Source organism: Thermobia domestica, chromosome 4 (genome assembly GCF_964235325.1).
Source record: "Thermobia domestica chromosome 4, izTheDome1.hap1.1, whole genome shotgun sequence".
NCBI classification, from domain to species: domain Eukaryota; kingdom Metazoa; phylum Arthropoda; class Insecta; order Zygentoma; family Lepismatidae; genus Thermobia; species Thermobia domestica.
This window is the reverse complement of record NC_137457.1, coordinates 316,413,379-316,439,276: the sequence shown is the minus strand read 5'-3', so window position 1 is coordinate 316,439,276 and position 25,898 is coordinate 316,413,379. Positions and strand designations below refer to the sequence as shown.

The 25,898-nt window shown below is 36.1% G+C and overlaps 2 protein-coding genes across 4 annotated transcripts in view; both read left to right on the top strand.

The window, feature by feature from the left end:
* The first annotated feature begins 5,821 nt into the window (after window positions 1–5,821).
* Window positions 5,822–24,998, top strand: LOC145683209 (uncharacterized). The gene is made up of 4 exons (XM_081754571.1): window positions 5,822–6,006; window positions 8,427–8,894; window positions 20,113–20,330; window positions 24,959–24,998. Exons 1-4 carry the CDS (start codon window positions 5,896–5,898, stop codon window positions 24,996–24,998), a joined length of 837 nt encoding a protein of 278 aa, XP_081610697.1. The 5' UTR covers window positions 5,822–5,895.
* LOC145684343 (phospholipid scramblase 2-like) overlaps window positions 22,955–25,898 on the top strand; it is a 50,875-nt gene continuing 47,931 nt past the window's right edge. For 2 of the 3 annotated variants that reach the window (XM_081756553.1, XM_081756551.1), the window contains exon 1: window positions 22,955–23,070. The gene's annotated coding sequence lies outside the window, so the exon portion shown is untranslated. The remainder of the gene's footprint in view (window positions 23,071–25,898) is intronic. The other variant, XM_081756552.1, reaches the window with a different exon arrangement.

The following is a 25,898-nucleotide window of genomic DNA, read 5'->3' as shown; positions in this document are numbered from 1 at the left end:
CATGAAAAAAGTGTTTAAAATGTTTTAAAGATGTTTTAAAAAACACACAAAAAGTACATGTTTTAAACATTTTGAACAGTTTAAAATATTATTTTAAACATATTTCAAAATCGTGTAATCACGTATTTATTAAGACTTTTTGCTCTTTCAACCGATCTTTTCATTTATTTTATTCTCTTTAAGATTACACAGTGTTGGGTACAGAACATTTCCGTATAGATTAGTAATTGTGAACTTATTTCATATAACGACCCCTTTTATTACACCCTCTTGCCAGCGACTCTCATACAGTAAGTATTTTCTTGGATATAGTAAACTTTTAAGGTAGATTTTAAAATTTACCAACTATAGAGGTTTCACACAATCTATCAATATACATGGCAAAACAAAAGTCCTCACCATCCTTGTGCGTTGACAACGGGTTGAGGGAGAATGATGAATCTTGGAAGTGGTCTGACACATCAGATGGTGCTATCAAGCATCATGGCGAACATCTGTGCTTAGTATTCGAAATTTCAAATGCAAATGGTGTCATGTTACATGAGGGCTAGAATTTTACCAGAAATGCTGTTGTGCGGTTATTTTAACCATAAAGAAAATCATTTCGAGTTACCGCTTCTAAAAGTTTTGTAGTTATGCCTTTAGGGGCTAAGCTAGCGTTTCGTGGAGGCGGGTGAGATTTTTGTTGCAAAATTTGATTACTATTTCATAACACTGGTGCTAATAAAATTATTTTATAATAATAGGGCTACGTTTTCGAAAAGTAATGTTTGAAGCACACTTCATATTGTGCTAACTTTATATTTTCTGCAAGTCTATGTAATTGGTTGTTTTTTGAGTCAAAAATTTATTGACGAAAGGTAATATTTGGGACGTTCAGAGCACAATAGATCCAAATCCATTTTCAATAAACTTCAGTTTTCCTCAGCAAATGAATTATATTTCAAAAAATAATACTTCGCAGTCAAGAATCCAAAACAAATGTAACTAAAACCATGCGAAAAGGCGTGGGATAGTTTCATATGACAGCCGCTAGTAAGGGCGTCAGTGGAACAGGAGGGCAACCACCCTCATCCGCACCCTGCATTTCAGATTTTGGGGACGGTAAGACAGTTTTAGAAATCTTTTGATAAGCAAAGTCCAACAGAATAAGCCTGAGGTAATTACACCGAATAAATACGAAGAACATACAGATGATTAAAACTGGGAAGTTGCTTAGGTCCAATTTCCTGAATTTTAAGCAGGCCCGAAACTCGAAAGTAGAGCCACCTTTGAAATCCTTGGGTAAAAAAAATATACAAGAAAGCAATATAGGCCTATAGCTCCTTACGGCCAATGATCAAAATCCGTATTTATTCGGTGCAAGGACTTCAATTTTTAAATGTTGGACTTTGCTAAGCAAAATGTTTCTAAATCTGCATTACTGCCCCCAAAAATCTGAAATTCAGGGTAGAAGACGGATGATTTCTAAACGAACGCCCCTATCTAGCGGCAATCATACAAAATTCTAGATTCCTTTTTTTCAGGTAGTTTTTCTTTCTTTCATCTCGGATTCGTGGTTGTGAAAATATGACATTTTACGTCGATGTATTCTTTTGAACACATTCTGCATTTATGTAACGTAATTATGCATCATTGACTATGACATTCGGAGCTTGACTTGTTAATCATTCCAACGCTGCAACATACACAATACAAGTATAATGTTAATATCTTAAATGTATGAGCAAGGAGGGGGAAGGGAAAATTAGCCCTCCTCCCCATTCCGTCAACGCCCTTGTCTAGCGGTTGTCCTATGAAACTCTAGTCCATACGCTTTCCCGTGGTTTTTGTTTCATTTATTTCATACCCTATGCTACGAAGATATTACGTTTGCTGAGCAAAAGTGAACCTTTCTGAAAATGAACTTGGATCCCTTGTGCTCTAAATGTTGAGTTGAAGCCAAATTTATCCTGCAACCCAAGTTTGTTCGAAACATATAAAATTAGTTTGTTTAGTTTGATTGATTACAACTTGCATCAGTAGCAAGGCTATATGAGACAGGGCTTTTTGTTTAAAGTGGGATCTGACCCACTAATTTTGAAATTTTACGTGGGATCGCAGTCAAAATCTATACAGCAAATTCCGACGCCTCGTGTCTCTATCCTCAAAAATTAATGTTAAAAGACTGAATATTGCACCCTGTAGCGTGGTACATACATACAAACAAACAAATTGAGATGAAATTGTCCCAGACCTTGACGTTCAGCACTAACGTTATAATAAGTATCACACTTGGTTAGTTACACGATCGACTGCCATACCTTGCGTTTCTCACCTGGTCTCTTCATACAAGCTATGCCAAGTTGTAAAGTTTCAAAGAAAATTTAGAACTGTGGTGGGGAAGAGGTACGAAATAAAGTTTTCATAATATAATGTAAAAGATATTGTTGATACAAAATTAATTGTTACCTGAAGTTTCCAGTTGCATCTCAGCCACACCACTGACGTTAGATTCATCAGAAGCAATTTTCGGATCAACATTTTTACCATTTGTTTGGGTTTCCATTTTTACCAAACATTGTATTTTTCATAATGATTTTCGTTCTTGGAGCTAAACCACCCATTTCTTTCTTACACGGTTTGCAACAAACTCGTTTGATCGTTTACTTACCTGATTGAGTTTGAGTTACTCTAATAAATTTGTACCAAATCATGTCCTTTTCTTCACGTATAACCCATGTTAAACGATTCCATGTTGTACGGAGACAGAACTAACATGTACTGTACAAACGAATGCTTGCGATATTTTAATTTCAGAACCTCAACGTCGCAATGAATATAACACAACAGTTTGTTTCCGTGATAATTATTTTATTTATTTTTTAATATCAGTTCTATAAGTAGTCCAACCTTCGACTACTACACTTTCTCGCAAGTTAACTGAGAAGCATTTAAACAATACAATATACGTTAAAAATAAGGAGGAAAAGAGACAAAATAAATTGTAGATCACCACATTGACCTGCTGTAGCCACGAGAAATCAAACCATTCACATGGGAAGAAAATAGTCTTCTGATTGGGGAGCACTTTTGGACAGTTCTCTTGCTCTGGAAGATTTTTTTTTTTTTTTACGAACATAAAATAAAATGCAAATAAACATATGTTTAAGACAAGTCTTCAAAATACACGTGTTTAAAACAAAATGTTTAAAACATAAACAAAATTTGTTTTAAACAAAATCAATTGTTTAAAAAAAAGTTTTAATCATTTGTTTTAAATATTTTGTTTTAAACAAAACAACCCTGGAAGTTAGTAAATTTGGGACGAAGCCCAAACTAGCAAAAACTTGAACTAATTACATGAACCTTCGATTGTGCCACCTGCAAAGTCTATAAAAGAAGTGACAATTCACAGCAACTAGGTAACTAAGAAAATGTTAAGCTAAGTCAATTGAACTTAACGGCAATCTTCTGAACAAGGAATTTGCCAACTTGATCAGAAGTAGTGGCTTTTGGGGGGAGGCTTCTCCTTTCTCCCTGCTGAGACAAGACTTAGCTTTTTTGGTCCTCCTGAATAAGTCATAGTCCCCCAAGAAAAACTTCCTGGGTACACCCCTGTATGATTATTTAATTATATTTGTCACTATTTTATTTGTCAGTTTCGTTTCTATGCAGTTTCGATCGTACGCAGTTTCGATCGTACGCAGTTTCGATCCTACGCAGTTTCGACGCTACGCAGTTTCGACGCTACGCAGTTTCGATCCTACGCAGTTTCGACGCTACGCAGTTTCGACGCTACGCAGTTTCGACCGTACGCAGTTTCGACGCTACGCAGTTTCGGTCGTATACAGTTTTGATCCTACTCCGGTTTTTCCCTATATAACTTCAAAAAATTACTATTACTTAATATTCTGTGATTATAAAATAATTGTTTTTTTATTGCTTGATCATATGACCTTATCTGTTTTCGATCCTACGCCGGTTTTAGTTTCGATCGTACGCAGTTTCGATCGTACGCAGTTTCGGTCGTACGCAGTTTCGATCGTACGCAGTTTCGATCGTACGCAGTTTCGACGCTACGCAGTTTCGATCCTACGCATGTAACCCATTTTCTTACCATTTACAACTGCATATTTATATGACAATAGCCTTACATCGTTTTTGACAAACCATAGCTCATTTTTTCAACTTATTTATGCATTCTACCTATAGATTTTCTTCCCGAAGAATAAGGGCGCCGATTTCACTGTAATTTTTGGGGGGGGATCAGATGCAGAAGGCATATATGAGGCTTTTAAGACAAATTTCATTCAAATTATGCCAAATATTGTATATTCTAAATACAATAATGGAACCCACATCAGCTTTGGGGTTCCCGGCACCCTCGGCCCTCCCAGGATCGGTGCCCTTGCCGAAGACTAAACATTCGCTTCACATAAAAATTTGTAGAATATTTGTAAGTCTGTACCGCCAGATTTCTTGAACTTGGACAAACTCCTAGAAAACGTAGCGAGCTTTGAGTTGTGTACTTTGCAGGCTTCCCTAATTTAGATCTTCGTACCAAGTTCAGTTGTAACAGCTTCAATAGCTTCCAGGACGACAGAACCCCCTTTTCACCAGATTTACTTAGTGCATTATGATCTTCAATAAAATAACAAACAATACGGTAAATGTACCGATGCCTAGGAACGTGTTCCAAGGTTTGTCATGTACTTGTATTCCCTTTTACAACAGCTCTCCAGGTTTCAGAAATTTTCCTTTAAACTTATAAGTTACAACTACAGAGAGGAGAAAGTAGTACGGTACAGTGTCCTTACCGAGAAATGCTGAAAACGATAACTATGTTGTTGATTGTACATTCATCAACGGTTTATACTATATCACAATAATGTCACTACGAAAGTATTTACAAAGCACACCTAAAAATTTGTATCACCTTTCACGACTGCAAGTGGTGTTTAATGACTAGACTTCGGATTTTAAGGCAAATGCCTATTTTGTTCCCTTTATAGGAAGTAAAAAATACTTCGGATCTTTACGAATCATGAGGAATTAAGCCTATTAAAACACTTTATAAGTGCCCTAAAAATGCCTAAAATGGAGTTTAGCGCCTATTTTGGCCGTTTTGGCCTAAAAATGCCTAAAACTGCAAAAAATACAAAATTCCTGTATTTTTTAAATAAACTTTTTTTTTAGTGTTGAGTGAAATTTAATTGACAAATCTGAAGGCAGAGTGAGTGTGTTTGTCGAGGCTAATTTTAGTCTAACTCGTATGAAGAAGTGAAACGCAGAGGGTGGTTGTATGTAAAAAATTGTTTCTAAAAGTTGAGCTATTTCTGCTCAAGGTCAAGCCCATTTGTGAAAGACAAAGACAAACCATCCCTTTGCATCCTGCAGACACTGTACTGAAAGATCTCTATCTCTTTCTGTCTGTCTCTCTTTCCCCAGGGGCAAAACCAAAGCTATTGCTAAGTGCATATCGCAGTAACCAATATTCCCCTCCCTGCCGTTCTGCATTCTTGGAACTATTCCACCTTTTCTCTTCTGTAGCGGCTCACTTCAGCTCTTCTGTGATCCGTTCAGCTCTCTGGAATTTGGACAATAGTTTACACACACACATTCACAAATCAACACACAGCTCTATTGAAGCAAGAATCTCTTCGGGTCTTCGCTTTCAATATTTGGGAAAAACCAAAGTCCACGAACAGAAACGATTCATGAAGTGACGCGGTTCAGTTGACTGGAGTATCCATCCATGTATCATTTTCGGGTCAGTGCAGTGATTTATCTTAAACACGTAGTTCAAGAACGATACATCGTCTCTACAACGCATGAACAATTGGACTCAACGGCTTACAGCCCAGTCACAGATCTTGAGGATTCTTAAAAAGAAGTTTTGTATCATACGCAACAATGCCAAAGGAGAAGTCTTCAAAAAGTACCTTGATTCGCCAGTGGTTGCAAGAATTTCCAGATCTAACATACGATGGAAGAATAATCTTTTGTCCATTGTGCAGCAAGCAGGTAAGAAAAGCTATTTTTATTTACAGAATTTATAAATTTAATTAAATCAATTGTACACCCCCCCCCTCCTTGTTTCTGTATAGCTAGCTAAAGTAAAACCTTTATCAATGGGAGGTTAACTATTTTAAGAGACAACGTTACTGAGCTGCTGAACTCGTGAAAATCTAATTTACATGGAATTTAGATCAGTTAAGAAAAAACATAAAAATAATCCTGTAACACAGGAAAATCTTTAAAATGTAAAGACTTCTAGCAGCCTGCTTAAATGAAATATATGAACGATGGTTTTGAAAGTGCTAATGGAAGAAAGTGTCTAGACTTACACATTCAACAGTTTTAGGGATTCTCGGGGATCTTGAGAAAAGCGGACATGGCATTCTCGGTTCTTTCCGAAGGACTCCCCCCCCCGAAAAAAAGCGGTAAAGGTTAAAAACAATGTAAGTTAAAGTTGACATATTGTGTCAGTAACTCCAAAAGGGGTCCTCTTTTCGGAGAAAAATGTTTAATGCCAGCAATTACTCGACAGTTTCAGGAGCTTAAGAAAACATATTTTTGCTATCTCGTTTTTCAAAAGAAAGAAAAAAAAATACGAAAGAAGTTAAGAAAGGCGGGATTCAATTTTTTTTAAATGCCAACAGTTCCAAAAGTTTGAAAGAAGAAATGTGCAATGCCAATATTGATTATCTTTAAAAAGTTAAGGAAACTGGATATATCCTTTCATCCCGAAAATATCTAAAAACGAGGATTTCAGTTTGAAAGAAAAACTAGAAATGTCAATATCTTGAAAAGCATAAAAGATAGGAAAAATGTTTAAAGGCCATTTTTTTTTTTTTTTTTTTTGTTATTTTTCTCGAAAAAGAAAGAAAAGATCTGTTAATAGTTAAATAACGGCGTTTGAGGTTCATAGATTGTCTCAGAACTTGTTTTACGAAGCAGAAACTTGTTTGTCTCTTTGTTTTTTTATTTATCAATTTTGCTCGAGGTGCTACTGTCTATTGTCTTAAGATGCTATTGATTTCCATCCATAGTTACAGACAAATAAATTCCACACAGGGGCAAGAAAAGAACAGTCTGACACTCGTCTAACAAGAATTACAATTGCGGATAATTTTATTTTAGGACAGATCTTAAGAAAGGAAGAATTTGTCTCTGATGTTCTCTCCCCAAAGCCAAAAAAAAAAAAAAGGAATTCTAATCGATTGCTCTCTCTCTCTCTCTCTCCTGATGAAGAATATCCATACACCTTTTGTCGCAGGGCCGCAAGAGACAACTAATTTCCAAAAAAAAAAAAATTAAAAAACGCCAATTTTATTTATTGTATCATGCTGATGTTCACGCTCAACTAAGGCATTGCTAATACTTTATTTTCGTTCTAACTTTGGTTTCTGTCAGTTGATAGTTGCAAAAATTTTGAATTTTTGAAATTTTAAAACGGCCCTTATTTTAAATTTTTGACAGGTCACTGATTTTCACACTGAAACATTTTAATCATATTTTGGGGAAAATTTGGTTCAAATCAGTTAAAAATTTTGTAAATTACAGTTTTAAAGAAAATTTTAAAGGGACGATATTTTGAAATTTTTCATGCAATTATTTTGGCATCCAAATCTCAAACAAAATATTGCCAAATTATGTTTTAATTTTTGCCAAGTTGGAGTGTGTCAGCATTCGAAATTAAATAAAATATAGTGCTTAAAATTAAATTAGTTACAGTGCTTAAAATTAAATATTATTTCTCAGATATTGATATACAATTTTATTGCTTCTGTCTGTAAATTGGGGATTATTCTGAAGTAAAATGCTCATCGATTAGTCTTTTATTTGATCTGTTCTGATTCGAAATGGGACTGGGGTATATTGGTCTTTAACGAGGTAGACCAACAAGTTTGCCTTTTTGTCAACTTTAAATCAATAATGTAACGTTCACCGATTAAAAAAAAAAAAAAAAGCACATTACGACCAGAAAGGCAAGCAAACAGTGATGGTAGTTGTCGCAATTAGTGCTCTCAATCGGGTCAGTTCGGGTCGACTTTTGGTTGGACACCCTCGAGTAACGGGTCGGGTCAGGTCAGCCTAACTCGGGTCACGGGTCGGGTAGCGTTAGACCAACTCAGTTCACCGGTCGAGTCGGGTCACCCGAGATAGTTTGACCCGACCCGACTGGTGAACTGAGTTGGTCTAACGATACCAGACTCGTGACCCGAGTTAGGCTGACCTGACCCGACCCGTTACTGAGGGTGTCCAACAATAAGCTGACCCGAACTGACCCGTTTGAAAATACTAGTCGCAATGTACACGAAGAAAATTAGAGAATTTGAAACCGAAATTAAAGTTAAAACGCCACCATCTTCACTAGTTTTGTAAGAAGCATTTGAAAATATATTTCTAAGCGTTTTTTTTTTTTTTTTTTTTTTTTTAAGGTTTCTCAGGAAAAGAAGTGCCACTTAAAGCAACACATTGATGGTGCTGGACATCTTGCCAAATCTAAAGCGAAGAAACAACAGAAACAGACACAGTTAACTCAGCCTTTTGGATCTGGATCTGAATCTGGAACTGCGAACACATTTAATGCGGATCTTGCTAGAGCCCTTGTCGCTGCCAACATCCCATGGAACACACTTCAAAATGAAACATTCCGACAGTTTTTACAGAAGTGGTGCCAGCAATCGATACCGTGTGAGTCAACACTCAGGAAAACGTGTTTGGATTCTGAATACAACAATACACTTGATACAATCAGAAAGGATATTGGCGATTCCAGCATTTGGGTAGGCGTCGATGAGACTACTGATGCATGCAATAGATACATAGTGAATGTTGTTGTAGGAAAACTTGATGAAGATGGACCTTCAACTCCTCACTTGTTAAGTAGCAAGGAAATTAAGAAAGTGAGTGCCCAGACAATTGCTTACACCGTGAACAAAAGTTTGCAACTTCTGTATCCTAGTGGTGTGGATGATTCTAAAATTCTTCTTCTTTGCACAGATGCAGCTTCTTACATGATTGCTGCGTTTAAGAACCTAAAACCTTTCTACCCCAACCTCATCCATGTTACCTGTGTAGCACATGCTTTTCATAGAATTTCTGAAACAATCAGGAACGAATTTCCTCAAGTCAATGCCCTCATTTCTAACATGAAAAAAACTTTTTGCAAAGCCCCATCGAGAATCGCTGTCTTTAAAGAAAAACTGCCTGGCATTTCTCTTCCTCCACAACCTGTCCTAACGCGCTGGGGAACATGGCTTGAAGCAGCTTTGTATTACGCAGAGAACTTGGACGCTATTGCTGGTGTTGTTGGCGAACTTCCTGGTGTGGAAAACATTGCAAGTGTTTCAGTTTTGAAGGAACTTTTCAAAGATCCCATTCTCAAAAGAGATCTTGTATATATCAAGTCAAATTTTTCATTCTTACCTACGACGATCACTAAGTTGGAAGCTACGGGAAAGCCACTTAGTGAACAGGTGTCAGTAGTTAACGAAGCCGAAAAGAAAATCCAAAGTGCTACGGGGAAAGTTGGGGAAAAAGTGCAGTGTAAGTGGGAAAGTGTAGTGAAGAAGAATGAGGGATTTCTTGTGTTGGTTCGTATAGGGAAAGTTTTGATGGGAGAGGATGAAACCATCCCCGACGAAGTGGAAATGAAAAATGTATCGAAATTTAAGTATGCTCCTGTAACATCTGTCTCAGTGGAAAGATCGTTTTCGGCAGCAAAGATGATCCTTACAGACAAAAGAGAGAGATTGACAGTCGAAAACTTTGAGAAACTGTTGGTAATTTACTGTTTCCAAAATTACGAATGAGCAAGTTGTGTACTGAATGAATCACCTGATTCACTGAAAACAAAAGATGTTAATAAAAAGGGGTATGTAATAATTTATACTATTATTTTTAGAGCCTATTTTTAATTTTTAGCGCCTATTTTCCTATTTTTAGTACCTATTTTAGGCGCCTAAAATTAAACTTTTTGGTGCCTAAAATTCCGAAGTCTATTAATGACAAAGACAAACGTACTGCAGTCGCATCTGGTATATTCCTCTCCACATATTATCGCAGAACGCTGACAGGCTGCAGAAGCGACCAGAAATTACAAATGTTCCTAGGTACGCTATGCTGTAGGTACAACATTCCCCTACTTTTACGTTTGCTACTAAATTATAATTATTATTATTACTAGCTATTACTGTTCTTATTTCTTATTACTCATTTTATGTAATACAGGGTGTCCGAGAATTATCTATACAACTTTACGACGTTATATTGAAAGAAGTTAATGTGATATTTACATGCGGTTTTTCGCATTCAATACAGAAAGTCTTAAAGTTTTTTACCTGTTTAGTACACCTCTATGTGGGCACTATGTAACAAGCAAAGTCAGTACGTCTGGGTTTGTCGGTTGGCAATAAGGCCTGAAGGAGTTGCACCTTGTAGGCGTGCAGCTTCAGTCGTTTATGAAGAACATCATGAACCGTAGCCCTGGGCATATTCAATTCTCTCGCCGCTTTGCGAACAGATTTTGTTGGACTACGCACAAAGGTCTGTTTCACTCTTTCCACATCTTCCTGACTGGTACTTGGTCTCCCAGCTCCTTTCTGGTGCAGAACACTTCACGTTTCCATGAATTGTTTATACCAAGCTTTAATTGTAGCTCTGGTTGGAGGATCACGTGCATACTTAATCCTTACATTCCGCTGCATCTGAGTCTCCGACTTCGTTTCTATGAACCAGGCAACACACTGTGCTTTTTCTTGTGGTGTCCACATCTTCATTTATTGTTTGCAAACCTGTAAAAGACAAAAGAAGAACCTGTAAGACTTTCTGCATTGAATGCACAAAACCGTCTGTAAAAGAAAAAAACTTTAAGACTTTCTGCATTGAATGCAACAAACCGCATGTAAATATCACCATAACTTCTTTAAATATAACGTCGTAAAGTTGTATAGATAATTCTCGGACACCCTCTATATTATAATTCCTATATCTGGCCAGCATTTGGAGTGGATTCGTTAAAACTTACCTCGCTTCTGCCTAATCCATTCAACATTACATGGTTTTTTGAAGACTGCAAAATATAAAATACTCTTAAATGATATAAAGAGTTATATTATTGTACCTAAAAATTTTACAAAATGACGTTTCTGAAACTTTAATGTATCAAAACTATTTACGTTTTGCTTTGACATTGGCAAAATCATTAATAACATAATTAAAATCAAGTTTAACAGTCAAATCATTTTCGATGGCTAAAACAGCTATGTAGATGAACCAGCCTCTTCTGAGAAAGAGTAGATATCAAATACTTTTTGACTCTCGATATCAGCTGCGTACACTTCCTGCAGAGAACTCGTTGCTATGGTGACTTCTTCGCCACTCAAGTTGCATAGATTTGTTAAGAAGAAAATCTGCTGAGAAATCATAGTAGACCGCGATTCTCTTATTCAATTCGGAAAGAAGCTTGTCACTGACCACAACAAAGGGTTCTTGAGGACGATGATCTGCGTTTTCTATCTCCTTTACCTCTTTTGATTCAGATGATTCTGATTCATCAAAGAATTTCTTCTTTTTTTTCATATTTTAGGCCTTTTTCCTATGTAGTCACCATCAGTTTGGAGAACACTCTGGACAATCTTTATTTTTTTTCTCACCAGCCATCTTATACATCTTAAACATATCTTTCAGTTCATCCACAAATATAATGAGAGGTTCACAACTATAGGTACAGTCTTATTATGGGATGGAATATTTTCACTCACAGAATTACATAAATCTACTGAGAATGTCTGTATAAGGGCGCCATAAACGAAGTTTCAGGAGAAACAAGTTTTCTTAAAAGCCCTTCAGCTTTGGTCTTTCTTTTTCTTTTTCTTTTTTCTTTTCTTTTTTTTTTCGTTTTCATCTTGGCTGAGAATCATACAATTAGAGCCTTTGCAATTGCCTCAAAATCTCTGTTGAAGCTTTTGCATGCATCTTCCCCGGTGGGTCATCTTGTTATGCTCAATGATTTGATAGAAATATTCTTATCGTCAGGCTTGAAAAATGATTCTATAATATTCCGTTGATGGGTAGAGAAAGAAAACAAAATCATAGAGTTCTTGTAACAAGTCAGAAAATGATCTGGGAATATACCAACGTTCTATCACACCAACGCCAATTTGTGAACGTAAGGGTGTCGAGCTGCTCACTGCCGCTCTTTTCAGCAGATCCACCGATAACTGATCAATCCACCATAATAACCAACTGACTTATGGCAATATTTGCTACGACTAATCTACTACAATATAATCGCAGTCACGGCCATTAAATAATAATAATAATAATCAATGGCGGCGTAAGGGCGGGGCGAGCGATGCCCTCGTCCCGGGCCCCGCTCTCTGGGGGCCCCCGGCAGTAGGTAGAAAATAATTACTAAGGAACTTTGTTAGCATAAGCCTACAAAGGCTGTCAAGGTTTATAATCCACACCTTCCCTAAATGTAAACGCAATTAATTGTAAATCAATATTACACCAAATGACGGATGAAACAACAGAAATATCTATCTAATAAAGATAATCAGTGCCGGATTTCCGTATAAGCTTCAGCCCTCACTCTCTTGGAGACCTGAAAGAAATTTAAAGAAAAAAAAACTGAATGTAGATTAAAAATAAATAAAATAAAAGTTTCATTATCTTCGAGGCTCCGAAAGAAATTCAAAGGAAAAAGCTCTGAATATAGGTGAAAAATAAAGGAAATGTTTCACTTTCTTGGGAACCCCCAAGAAAATCAAAGAAATAAGTTTAATGTAGATGAAAAATAAATAAAATAAAAGTTTTACTCTCTTGGAGCCCCAAAGAAATTTAAAGGAAAAAATTAGGTGGATTAAAATATGAATAAAATAAATGTTTCACTTTGTTCAATAACCTCAAAGAAATTTAAAGGAAAAAGCTGTGTAGATTAAAATATAATAAAAGAAAGTCAAAGTATATTTTGTTGTTTACATTCTGAGGTCTTATGATCCTTACATTCTAAGGCCTAATACTTGTCCTCTATACTACAATATGCATACAAAATTGGTTTACTTGCTGCAGTCTAAGGCGTAGGTACTCAAGCTGTTTCTGTTAATATAAAAAAATATCCTTTACCCTACGTTTGAAGGTCAAGAATCCTTTGCACTCGATTATATCGAAAGGTAATGAATTCCAGGCTCTCACAGCTGAAATAGAGAAAGATTTCACTGCTTTTGTTAGTGTATGCCGCGGGATGGGATCTGGAAAAAGCTTTTGATCGGATTTGGCATTATGGATTATTTTATAAACTTCTTAAACTGGGTCTTCCTGTTACATACCTCCGAGTCATATTTTCTTTTATACTCAACCGAATAGCCTACGTCAGCATAGACAACTCATTATCACATCCAGTCTTTCCATACACAGTAGTACCGCAAGGTTCTAGTCTATCTCCTCTTTTATACATACTCTATGCTTCCGATTTACCGTCTCCATCGCCGAACACTTATCTCTTTCAATATGCTGATGATACAGCTTTTCTTACACTGGGAAACACGATACAGCATATTAATACAAACTTACAGACTACAATTACTAGATTTCTGAATTGGTGTAGTAAATGGAGACTTTCAGTTAATGAAGACAAAACACAAACACTTGTTATTTTACCTCCTAAATACCGCAGCAAAGTTAGACGAAATCCAAATTTACTACAGATACGTGTGGGAGATCACTTTCTTCAACCAGCTAAAACAGTAACATACTTAGGAATCATTTTTGACGATAAGTTGCGATGGACACCCCAGCTTCAGAAATTTGTTATCAAAGCAAAGAACCGCTTACAACTTCTTCGTCGTCTGGTTGGCAAGACCTGGGGTTTAAATTCCAAATTATTGCTTAACACATACAAAGCATTTATGCGGAGTATACTTACATTTGGACACATAGCCTGGTGTTCAGCGCCTCCAAAATTTTACAATAGACTTGAAATTTTTGAGAGACATGCCATTCGTCTTGCATTTAGGATAAAACTTCCGTATCATAATGCTGACTTGTATGACAAAATTACCTTTCCTCCGCTTGTTCAACACATAGCACAATTGCGTCAGAAGTTCATAACTACCAGTCTCCATGATCGTAAGGATATCTTTCTTGACACCATATTTACAGATTTACAACAAGAATCTCAATCTAAGTACTGCTATACACCACCCAGAGTTTTGCTTTCCATATACATCCGCACTCTTCCAGCAGATCACCACCATGCCACCTTCTTCCGTCACCAACTCATCCGTCAACATCTTCCACATCTTTTTTCATCATAGCACTTGTCTCACTACAACACTAATCTGGGCTTACACCATGTTTCTCATCAGTTCTGAGCCGCCCCAGGACAGAAGATTAATCTGCATTTGTTTGTACTAACATCTATATGTTGTGTTGTGCCGTTAAGAGCACCTCACTCATCATCATTTTTCCATTTTATTTTACATTTTCTACGTTATTTATTAGTTTCAGTTTTTTCCGCACCTTTTTGTTATCTTTTGTATGTGCACCTTTCCTTACTAGTTTGTTATTATTCATATATTATTAATGTTATTGTTGTTTAATATCTTTATTTTTGATTTTTGTTAGTGTATAATATAATAACAATAATTGTTTCACAGCTCTTTGACCAGCTACGAGTTTAATAAAGAATAATTGATGCTCCCACACCCCTGGCCAAGAGAGAGGGCGAAACCCTCTAGTGGCCGTTTCTTTATACCCATTCATTCCAAGTTCTTCAGCAATCAATCAATGTTATACTTAATTTGATGCCCAACACCTTCCAACTCAATAAATAAAGTACTGTCACTACCCACCACTCTAAAAAAAAACGCGGGATGTCAAGTGTACGGGAACGTTTTGTTTGGTATGGGTGGATTTCATTTCCGAACGTCAGCTTACTTTTAAGATAAAGGGTGCCATTATTATGTATGGCCTTATGTATCTGGCAGTACAGATGCAACAAACGCCTCCTTGACACTGTTAGAATATTGTTTTGATTTAGTAAGGGCAGTATATGTTCACATTTTCGCATGTTATAGATAAATCTCATGCAGGCATTTTGAACTTTTTGAATTGATATTGCTAAGGATTTAGTAATGGCTGGTCCATATACAGAATCGCAATAGTCGAACAGTGGAAAAATAAGCGTGTTCACTAAATAGTTTTGAGTTCTGATTTAGAAAGTCATTATACTTACATAATAATCGCATAATTGATATCGATTTATTAGATACAGTAGATATATGTCGCTTCCAGTTTAACTCACCATCTAGTATTAATCCGAGATTTTTTAGTGAAGGTGAGTAGTCTAACGGCGTGTCTCGAATGGAAATATTAATTTGTCCAGTTTCCAATTTCCTAAGATTTTCTCTTGTTCCCATGGCTGTAAATATGCATTTACTTGTGTTTATTTTCAAGGATGTCAACAAGCACCAATCACTAAATATTTCTAAGTCCTCATTAATGAGGGCTGCACTTTGTAAAGTGTGCTATGGAGACGTGGCTAAGCAGAGTTGTGTATCATTCGCGTACAGATGTATTCTAGAGTGTAGCTTTGGTACGTCTGCTGTATATAGACAAAATAGCAGGGGTCCTAGTATTGATCGCTTTGTCACTCCTCTTTGAAGACTGATTCAGTTTGATACTGCAAGTTTAGGATCTCTTAGTACCACTCTTTGTTGCCTATGATCTGAACCACTGGATCGTGCTGGTGGAAAAGTTATAGTATTTCATTTTAGCTAGGAGTAAGTCGTGATGAATTGAATCAAATGCTTTAGTAAGACCTAATAATACCAGGAATGATATCTGGTTGTTATCTAATGCTCGAAAAATGTCAACAGTGATATGAAGTAGGGCTGTGGCAGTGCTATATGAATTGCGAAAGCCTGATTAGTGTAGGGGTAAGATATTATTATTAATGACGTAATCATTGAGCTTGTTATGCACAAGTTTCTCCATGACTTTGGAAAATATTGGTAATAGACTAATAGGCCTAACGTCGTTTAGAGATGATACATTTTGCTTTTTTGCTATAGGCATTACAAATGCTTCTTTCCATGATAATGGAAAGGAGCATGTGGTTATGGAATAATTTATTGTATCCGTTAATGGTGATATAATGTATGGTGAAACAACTCTAAGCATCTTTCCTGTAATACCTTCGCGCCCAGCTGCATTCGAATTGAAGTTTTAATAACATTCTGAACATCAAAATTGCTTATATTACGGAGTTCAAATGAATTCATACCTGAACAGAATTTAGTATTATTATATACAGTTATGTGGTTTTGAACTGCATTCTCGTCGATATTTCTATCATTACAAATTTCACCAAAGTGCGCGTTAACCTCATTGCAGTCTGCAAGATCATCTGGTAATGCTTGAGAATTTTTTCGACTACCAATACCGAGGGTTCTTAATTTATTCCATACATCCTTGGAGCTCAGATTATTACTTATTGAAAAACTGTGTGAAATATGCTCTCTTCTCTTGTCGTATCACAGCTGTAGTAAAGTTCCGTAGTTGTTTGTGTTCATTCCAAAGAACATCGGTACTTGTCCTTTTGAATTTGAGATATGCACGTTTTTTTTTTTTTTTTTAATTATTAGTAGCTGAACGTTGTCAGTTAACAACGGACTGTTGTTTTTTTGTAATTCTCGAAGAACATAGAGGGGCATGTTTATCAAAAATGCTAACTATGGTGTTTTCTAAGAATTCGACTTTCTTATCTACGTCAGGTAGGTTTTCAATTGGTTTCCAATCTATGCGTTCTATATCACTAGTGAATTTGGACTGATCAAAATACTTAAAATTGCGATATGTCTTTATTTTGCTCTTGTCTTTTGTTGTTTTTTCTAATTGCAAACATATATATACTCAAGAGTGATCTGAAGTACCGATTGGTAATTTTACTCCACTGGAATGAATTATATTGATATTACTAGTAATAAATACATCACGAAGTATTTCAGTGGTTTCAGTGATGCGTATTGGCTCGTTTAAGATTTGCGACAGCTGAAAGCTATCAAGTTTTGAACATAAATAAGCTGTGTCACGTTTCGAAGACGACCCGCTCGGGAGAGTAATACTCCCGGAAGTACGTTTTTCGCGCGCTAGTCTAGCCAGCTGTTTTAGGTGCTATCCTAGTCAGTTGTTTTAAGTTGGTCACAAAATCTATATCATTTAGTACAAGGGGAACAAAACGAGCCTTATATCATGGAGTACAAGGGCAACAAAACGAGCCCTGCGGGGCTTCTAACCCGTTTCTACTACTACTACTACTACTACTACTTATCTGCACAAAAGTAAGTAAATTACATTTTTGAGTATTATTTTCGTATTATTTTAATTTAAAAAGTGTTATAAAAATGTAAAAAAAATGTTTAAAAAAACTTTCCTCGGGCCGGGTTTGAACTCACGCCAAAAGAGATTCCCGTTACTAGCATATTGCGCTAGCCCACTCGGCCACGAGGACCGACATCAACAATCGTCTGAATTCCGCTCTTTGAATGCTAACGTGGCAAGACATAGATAACGCCAACCAATCTGAACTGTGTTTTCCGTTCCTACTTTCGGGAGCATTACTCTCCTGAGCTAGTCCTTTTCGAAGGCGTAAGGAAATCACAACTCAGATCTCCTATGATGAGCAGATTATCAGTCATAGAACCTACATTCGTGATTGCTTCTTCAATTATCGCCAATTTAATGTATGCAACGCTGGGTGGTCTGTATATGGCACATATGGTAATAGCCTAACCGAATTTATTAACATATATAAAAAATAATAAATATAAAATTGATTCATAACGGTGTAATGGGTAAAGTGTATTAGCATACCACAATAATGGAACGGGTAGTATAGTGGGATTATAGTTATAGTGTATTGCCTGTCACATGGAGACCATTACCCAAATGATTTATGACATTTTATTTAGATGTGACAGATAGTAGAATAGAAGAGATTGAATAAAAATAAGAAGAAGAATGCGTAATGTAATTAATTAATATTTAGAATAAAAGAAACCATTACACATAGGTCAAATACACAAATAAGTTACGGTACTAAAAGAAAAAAGCATACAATAACTACGAAAGCATGTCAACTGCTAATAGATAATTTTGACTTGTTATACTATACCATATATTAGTTATACTTTTTTTTAAGTTTATACTTAATGTCCTGACGACAGCTACTCAGAGACTTCATGTCGAAGCTCTGAATGGAACGAAGTGAATCCGAAATGGTGGAAGCCGAATGAATGATCGTTGAATGATACCAAAAGAATTATGGATTTGCTTTAGAAGTTTTACTTTTTATACGCACCATCGTCCTTGTTTGTTACAACTAGTTGGCACTATATTTTTGAATCTTAGACCAGTCAAAAAATAGTTTTTTAATAAATATTATTGTTATGTATACAAATATAAAGGTTATTTTTTTTTTGTTGTTCAGTTTCGAAAAATCCGTTTATTTGTCCACCAGAACATCACCAGATATTTTGTTTTTAACTTTTTTTTTCAAACAATAGATCAGATCACAGATGCACATATCGAGGCCAGCTAGATGTTATGTTATAGCTTGTTGTGGGAAAGTTTATTTTTAGTTTACACAACCTTGGCCTCATGTTATTCTTATTTTTGAATGCTTTGACTATTCTCTCACCTTCCACGTACCAAATATTCGCACTGAAAAATATTATTTTAATTGTCCATTTTGTTCCATGTTAATAAAAAACTTAATGCACTATTAAGTGATAAATTCATTTATTATATGACTAGCAGCGTTCACCCCGCTTCGCTGCGGTCACCCCGGAACGCAATAAACTTTGTTACTTAGATAATTTTTACTTTTTCGCTTTCAAGTGATATGATAAAAACCATAGAAGATTGCAGTAAATGTTAACATTATATCGCCTGTCATTTATGTTAACCCGCCGAGTGACACGGTCATGCGGGTTGCATATAAATACGTTTATTTTTACCTATGATGAACTAACAAAGGATTTGTACGTTATGGACACTTGAATGGTCAATTATCTCAAGACACTGGTAATTAAAAATTAAAGTGATATGATAAAAACCATCTAGGGTCCAAATCCTAATAACCCCCCAAAAATGAAAGAAATTGGTTCAGCCGTATTAGCGTGATGAGGGAACAAAGGATTTGTGCGTTCTCTTTTATATATAAGATAGTATGGTAATTTTGAGACATACACAGTCAATTTCGTCTTTGTGTGAGACATCAACATTAAGCAGTTTCACATTTACATTACTACGGAAATATACAGCAACTCCTCCTTCTCACCTGTCCGTCCGATCATTTCTCAACAAACGATAGTTGTTTATTTCAACGGCTGATGAGTTTAGGACACTATCAAGCCATGATTCAGTTATGACAATAAGATCGTATTTTTCCTCGTTTGCAAAGATTCGCAATTCATCAGTTTTTGGAGCAAGGGAACGAATATTTGCTTGAGCAATGCTAAGCTTCGTTGATGTTTTATCGGTAGGTCTATGCAGTATAAAAGATTCATTAGTTCTGTTCGTGAGAGTTGTATTGCTTCCTACTATATATGGTGTTCTATCCATAAATTAGAAATCTACTAAGTATTGCATAAAAATTGAATATAACCTGAGTGCATGGATGACAATGTAAATATATGTAGATATTTAACTTAAGATATTCTATTAGCTTACCTTGACCTGCAGCAACCAAACAACCAATTAAGATACACAAACTTGAACACATTATAAATATTACACCTATGGAATGTGCTGCAAAATCACGTAAAGATTGGTCTGTAACGTAAAACTGACACTAGATGGAGTTCAAAAGCAGAAGCTGTGAAGGCACTTTCTAGTCAATTGGATGAAGTAATTGATCTGTTGGAAGATCTGCGTGACACTTCGACTGAAACACTTGATACTCCTAGAGGAGATGCTGGTCTTCTTCTTGCAAGCATCCAGTCATTTAACTCCATCGCTTTACTATATTTCTGGTCTGCAGATCTCTGATATATTGAGCGGATCTAAAAATTCCTTCAGTTTCAGGATATAAGTTTCAATCAAACTCTTATTCAGTTACAGAGCCTGATTGACACCATTGATACCTGGAGACTTGAGCTGGGCAAGGAAATCAAATCTGCAGCTGAAGGAAGTTGCAGGGCATGGGACATAACTGTGGATACACACAGGAGAAAGAAATGCCTGCCTGGAGAAGCAAAGAATGAACCCCCGACTGCACAGGCCAAAGTGAAGCGCTCTATCACGGAAATTCTAAATGAGATGAGACAACAAATGTATGATCATTTTATTCACATATATGACCTGAACAACAGATTTGGACTCATGTGTTCTATGGCCAACTTTGTGCACTAGCTAGATGATGAGAGCGAGGAAAGGCTAAAAGCATGTTGCTCTCATTTGGCTTTGTTCTACCCGAATGACCTGGATGGCTTAGAACTATTTCAGGATTGTAAGGATATAATCCGTTCACTACGGTGTGCTCAGAAAGCTAAAGAACAGCTTGACTTTTCCCCACAAGACATCCTGAAATATATATCTTGAATGGAGCTTGAAATTTACTAAAGTTTGCCAACCGCTCTTCAGATTTTGATAACACTGCACGTATCTGTCGCATCATGTGAAAGGTCTTTCAGCAAAATGAAATTGATAAAATCATACTTGCGTTCCACAATGAGTCAAGAAAGATTCACGAATCTGGACATTCTTTCTATCAAAAACGAAATAGCATCTACTTGGATATAGTTGAGACTTTCGCACCTACCAAAGCAAGGAAGGTAGCATTTCTGAATGTTGCTGGAACACAGGCTAATAAGGTAGCGGAACTACAGTCGAAAGTAATTTTATGTTTCAACTTAAGACAATAAAAATACAAAAGTACCAAAAGAATAATAAAAAACCTGTCAAGATCTGTCAATTGACTGTTGATGGGTGGTAATGAAAAGTAGGATGGTATAACTCGTAGTAGAATTCTGTGCTTACATATTTAATCTATAATATATCCCCAATTATTCAATACATTCAGGATTTTTGTTATATTCTAATACTGTGTTTGTAAGAGGTAATGGAAATAGTCAAAGTGGTAGAATATAAACATGACTGAATTATTAAATACAAAATAATATAATCATAAAACAAGTGTGAAGTCTGGAAACAATAGTATAAAAAAAAGCAGGAGAGAAATATTCTAGTGCTTAACTGAACTATTCATTGATACTTCGGCAAAAGTAGTGGGACTAAATAGATCGTACATTATCACTGGGGAGAAACCAAGAGAAAGATAAATGAAGAAGACACGCAAGAGAAATCTATTCTAGCCATTATTTACTGATAGTTCGGTAAAAAAAAAAAAAAAAAAAAAGTGTTTAAATATTGTGTATGATCAGTGGAGAGGAATTTAACGTTAAAGTGAATCGGCTAATTGTAGAAGAAAAACCTAATCAAATAAAACCCATGTAGCACAAATTCAGATAGGAAGGAACTATAAATAAACTGACTCATATGAGAAATTGCACAGGAGAAACACCAAAGGTGAAAACCTAACAAAGAATTCTAAAAACATAGAGCTTACACTTAGAAATCGCATCGGTTATATTATTATTTGCAATTTTTGCAATATCAGCTCATTGTTACATTTTGTAGGTAAATTTGTCTCTAAATATATTATTAGGACCATTACTTCCACTATTCCATCTACTTACAGTACGCGTTGATACTAGGATAGTATAGGTGTAGGATAAATTCTGGATTCTTGATTGTTAAGTTTTATTTGTTCTTAAGATTATGTTACTTCTGTCGTGGGTTGTAGTTTCCGTTACACTTGTATCCCTAATCCTTTTTCTATCGTGTCCTTTGTTTAAAAATGAATAAAAAAGAAAACAATATGCAATGATAGTCCTGGTCCTGCTTTATTTTTAGATACCAGCCTGAAGGCGGTTCTAAGTATTAAAAAAAAAGACAGGGATGCTGAATGTCACCCCATTTGTTTAATATATATATATTGATCTAATATTGATCTAAAATTGATCTAAACGCACACACCAACGGGAAAGAGGGAGCAGTAAACAGAAAAAATGATTATGTAAATGAATGTCAAAACTAGAAGTGTATAAATCACGATTATTCGAAAAGGGGACCCAACCTACTTCACTGGCCCCGGGCCCCAGTTTGCCTTACGCCGCTACTGCAGAGGGACCTGTGTTCTAAAACCTTGCTGCCATGTTGGTTATGCTACTTGCTGTTACATTGAAAAGTATACCTTTCTCCACGTTTCTTTACAGTTGTTTACTTACAGAACTTTCTACAATTTATTTTTAGAGTTATTAAGCCATGAGGTTTACTTGTAGTAGATTTTCCTGATTATCACCAGCCATGTTTACAAAACATGCTCATTACATTCCCATAATCCTATCATGAGGTAAACTTGCGTCAAGTAGTTCCCTCCGCTTGCCAAATAGTTCCATGTTTAGAACCGTTTATATACGTAAGAAACACAAACTTGCGTCAAGTAGTTCCCTCCGCTTGCCAAATAGTTCCATGTTTAGAACCGTTTATATACGTAAGAAACACAATTTTCGCTCTTCTTATACACTATCAAGCACACAAACAAGCAAATTATTCATTTCTTCCTGGTGAATTCTCAAATTTTTGCTACAAACGGACTACCAATTTTGGAACTTAACCCTCTGTTTTTAATCAACATTTTATAATTGTGGCAAACTGTATGCAATCGAGCAATTAGGTTCGTCTGTACCATCCATTTTTCTTACTTTTTTTAGTTTTACTGAACATTTTTCATAAATTACTGTTTCATAATCAATTACTGCACAAAATAATTTCAGCAATTTGGTCGATATAGGTCTGAGGCTGCGACCGTAGTAAGTATTGACCCTTTAAATATCTAGAAGAAAGAAAGAAAATATGACGAATTACGTCCTTTTTCTAACTTGAAGATAATTTAAAAGTTATTTATTTTACGAATAGAGAAGTAACATCCATTGAATAATTTATATTATGGTAAGAATTTTTGTATACCTTGAGTAGAGCATACTTTACATAGATGAGATATGATTGATTGAATAACTTTGAACACAGATTTCAAAGAAGGATAATTGGTGTGTTACCGACGAGCTAGAGCTGTCGATGATCTAGAATCGTAGTTAGGAGCAGGGCCGTAACTTGTGGGAGGGCAGGGGGAAACTGCCCCCTCCAGAGAAGCTCCAGGCCGTTTGAGAGGGGTCCAATTTAAAACAAAATTTTCTTACTCCATATACGATACGAACATGAAATTATAAATAAAGCATCAAACAGTTTCACAAGGGTTACATAAACAAAACAACACAAAAGGTCAATAAAAAAATAAGTCGTGAGCCCATTTCAGTAAAAAAAAAAAAAAAAAAGAATTTATTCCGAAGCTGGGCGTCCGCTTTCGCTACGTTTTTTCGCTGTTATCTCCTTTGCACACTTTCTGCAATTTGTTACTAGGTTCATTAATACGTGCTCTTCACAAACTTTTAAAAGATTTTGTTCGCTACCAACGTATTGCTTCACAAATGTTAAAACTGTTACTTCATTGCCCTTGTACATTCGCCATGTTGATAACATAAATGCACATTGAAATGTTGATAACAATTTCCCACAATGCAACTGTTTTGTTACCTTGCGCCAAGTAGTTCCCTCCGCTCGCCGTATAGTCCCATGTTTACAACCGCTTATATATAACAAATAAACAGATTTTTCGAGACTCTTATATATTATCAAGCACACAAACGATCAAATTATCCATATCTTTCCAGTAAATTTTAAAAATTTTGCTGGAAACGGACGCCCAAGTTTGGAACTTAACCCCCAAAAAATGTCTACTATTGGAGGCCCTAGATACAATATTTATTCTTATCCCGTTGGAATTTGTGACCGTGCGGGAGGGCTCATAGGCTCCGGGGGCCCATATAGAGTAAATGAAAGATGGAAAGAGGGGGGCCAAAAATTAGATAAACAACTTTTCTAGGAGCCCAAATACGCGTATTAATGCTTGCCCTCCAAGAGAATGCTTGCCCTGTAAGAGAAAACAACTATATAACGGTATTCATTTATTCCGTTAAGCCCTAGCTAATGAACAGAAGTAGCTGATAAAAAATAACAAAATGTCTGCCGAAGGCGTTACTAGGTATGACCGATAGGTTACGTTACGTGTCGTTCACAATTTTCTGGCGTGCATAATTACATTCATGAAATATTATTTTCTCTACCAACTTATACACCTACTAACATGGACTAGGAAGTCACTAAAAAGCACGAATGCTATCTAGCCTAGTTACGGTAGAAGCACAGCAGAGGGGCCGAGCGTTCCGTAGGAAGGAAACACGTCAGCAACGTTGAGCATACGCATAAACATGGCTAGTTGAGAAACACTTCATATTGCATAAAAACAGACGCCTTGCGACTGGCACAGTTTTGTGACACTTCTATGATGATTTTGTAATCTCTCTTTCAACAGTACTTCACTTCATCATGTCTTCTTTATGAAGTAAAATACAGCACCTTGTTCCACTGATAATCGAGCTAGCTCGAAAAATGTTTCAATTTGTTGGCGCTTTTACAAAATAATACTTCACCCCATTCATTCTTGCATTACTACAGCACAAAATACTTTATGCTGTGTTGGCAACAGTGCTTCATCTATGGCAAGACTGCTTGTGGGTTTTCAATACAGCATTTGTTCTCATGATATTCTGCATCTTTCGGTTTGATTGCTTTAAAGGTTTTCAAGATATTACTTTAAACATACATAATTTCATGATATAAATTTTTGGATATTCAAATGTTGAATCCCAGTAGCTACTATCCTTCTGGTCCATAGCACCTTAAATTTTGCTCATTTTCATTTCTCATGATGTTCTATTAGATGTGCTGTGTGGGAATCAGGTTTGAGTGACAACTTCTAAGACCTTCCCTTGTTAGGAAACTGATGGTGAAAGTCTGTTTCCCTTCGAACTTCACACTCTGCTTCTGAAAGCTTGGCTTCAGCCCGAGTTCACCCCAAAAACTGCTGGTCTTCTTAGGAAGCTGACGGTCAAAGTTCACTGTTCCCTTGTTTAGCGTGAGTTCGAATAGACTCTAGGTTGGAGCAATCCTATAAAGAGTACTTAGCTAGCTCGTAACTCACCAGTAGACCAAATAGATATTCCTGCCAACCTGAAACCTGAACTAGGACTCACTCGAGCCCCCCCCCCCCCCAGTCTACTAAAAGTCTTTATCTTTGTTTGTGTTGATTGGAGCTCGCTTATCACATTGTAATTTTCATAGACATTTTCAAACCCTATACCCAACTCATGGTCCTTGCACTGTTAGAAGAACTAATAAACGCAGCCACTCTGCAAGGAATTAGACTCTTTGATTGTACAGTTCACATATTCACTAAAGTTATTGACTATCAAATCTTAATCGGAAACGAACACCTGCTTTTTGAAAGCTTAATCTTGGCTAAGGCCAGCGCTACCCAGTAAAACTAAGATCTTAAAGATTGGTTAATAGCTGAGTTCCTGTTCCAGATTTTAACTTTGACGCTCCAGTTATAATTTGTAGTTTCCAGAAACTTTGTTGATGAATTGTAAGAAGAATTTTGATTCGTTACTAAAATCTTTTGTGTGGGGTACCTGTCAACGCAAACGCATATCGCCGACCCGGAACATAGGTTTCACTGTCTGAAAATGTTTATACTGAATACTAAGTTATATGTGTTTAATAGAAAAGTGTTTGATGAAAACTTTCTAATTTTAAAGAATATTCAGCAGAGTATATTCCAAACTATCTGCGTCATGTATTAGTTTCCTTATACTAAAATC

Excerpts from the sequence above, each read along its gene's own strand:
- LOC145683209 (XM_081754571.1), top strand. The coding sequence starts at position 5,896 with ATGCCAAAGGAGAAGTCTTCAAAAAGTACCTTGATTCGCCAGTGGTTG. Across the intron at positions 6,007-8,426 it reads GTCCATTGTGCAGCAAGCAG|GTTTCTCAGGAAAAGAAGTG; the intron begins GTAAGAAAAGCT and ends TTTTTTTTTAAG. Across the intron at positions 8,895-20,112 it reads GTAGCAAGGAAATTAAGAAA|TTACAGAGCCTGATTGACAC; the intron begins GTGAGTGCCCAG and ends ACTCTTATTCAG.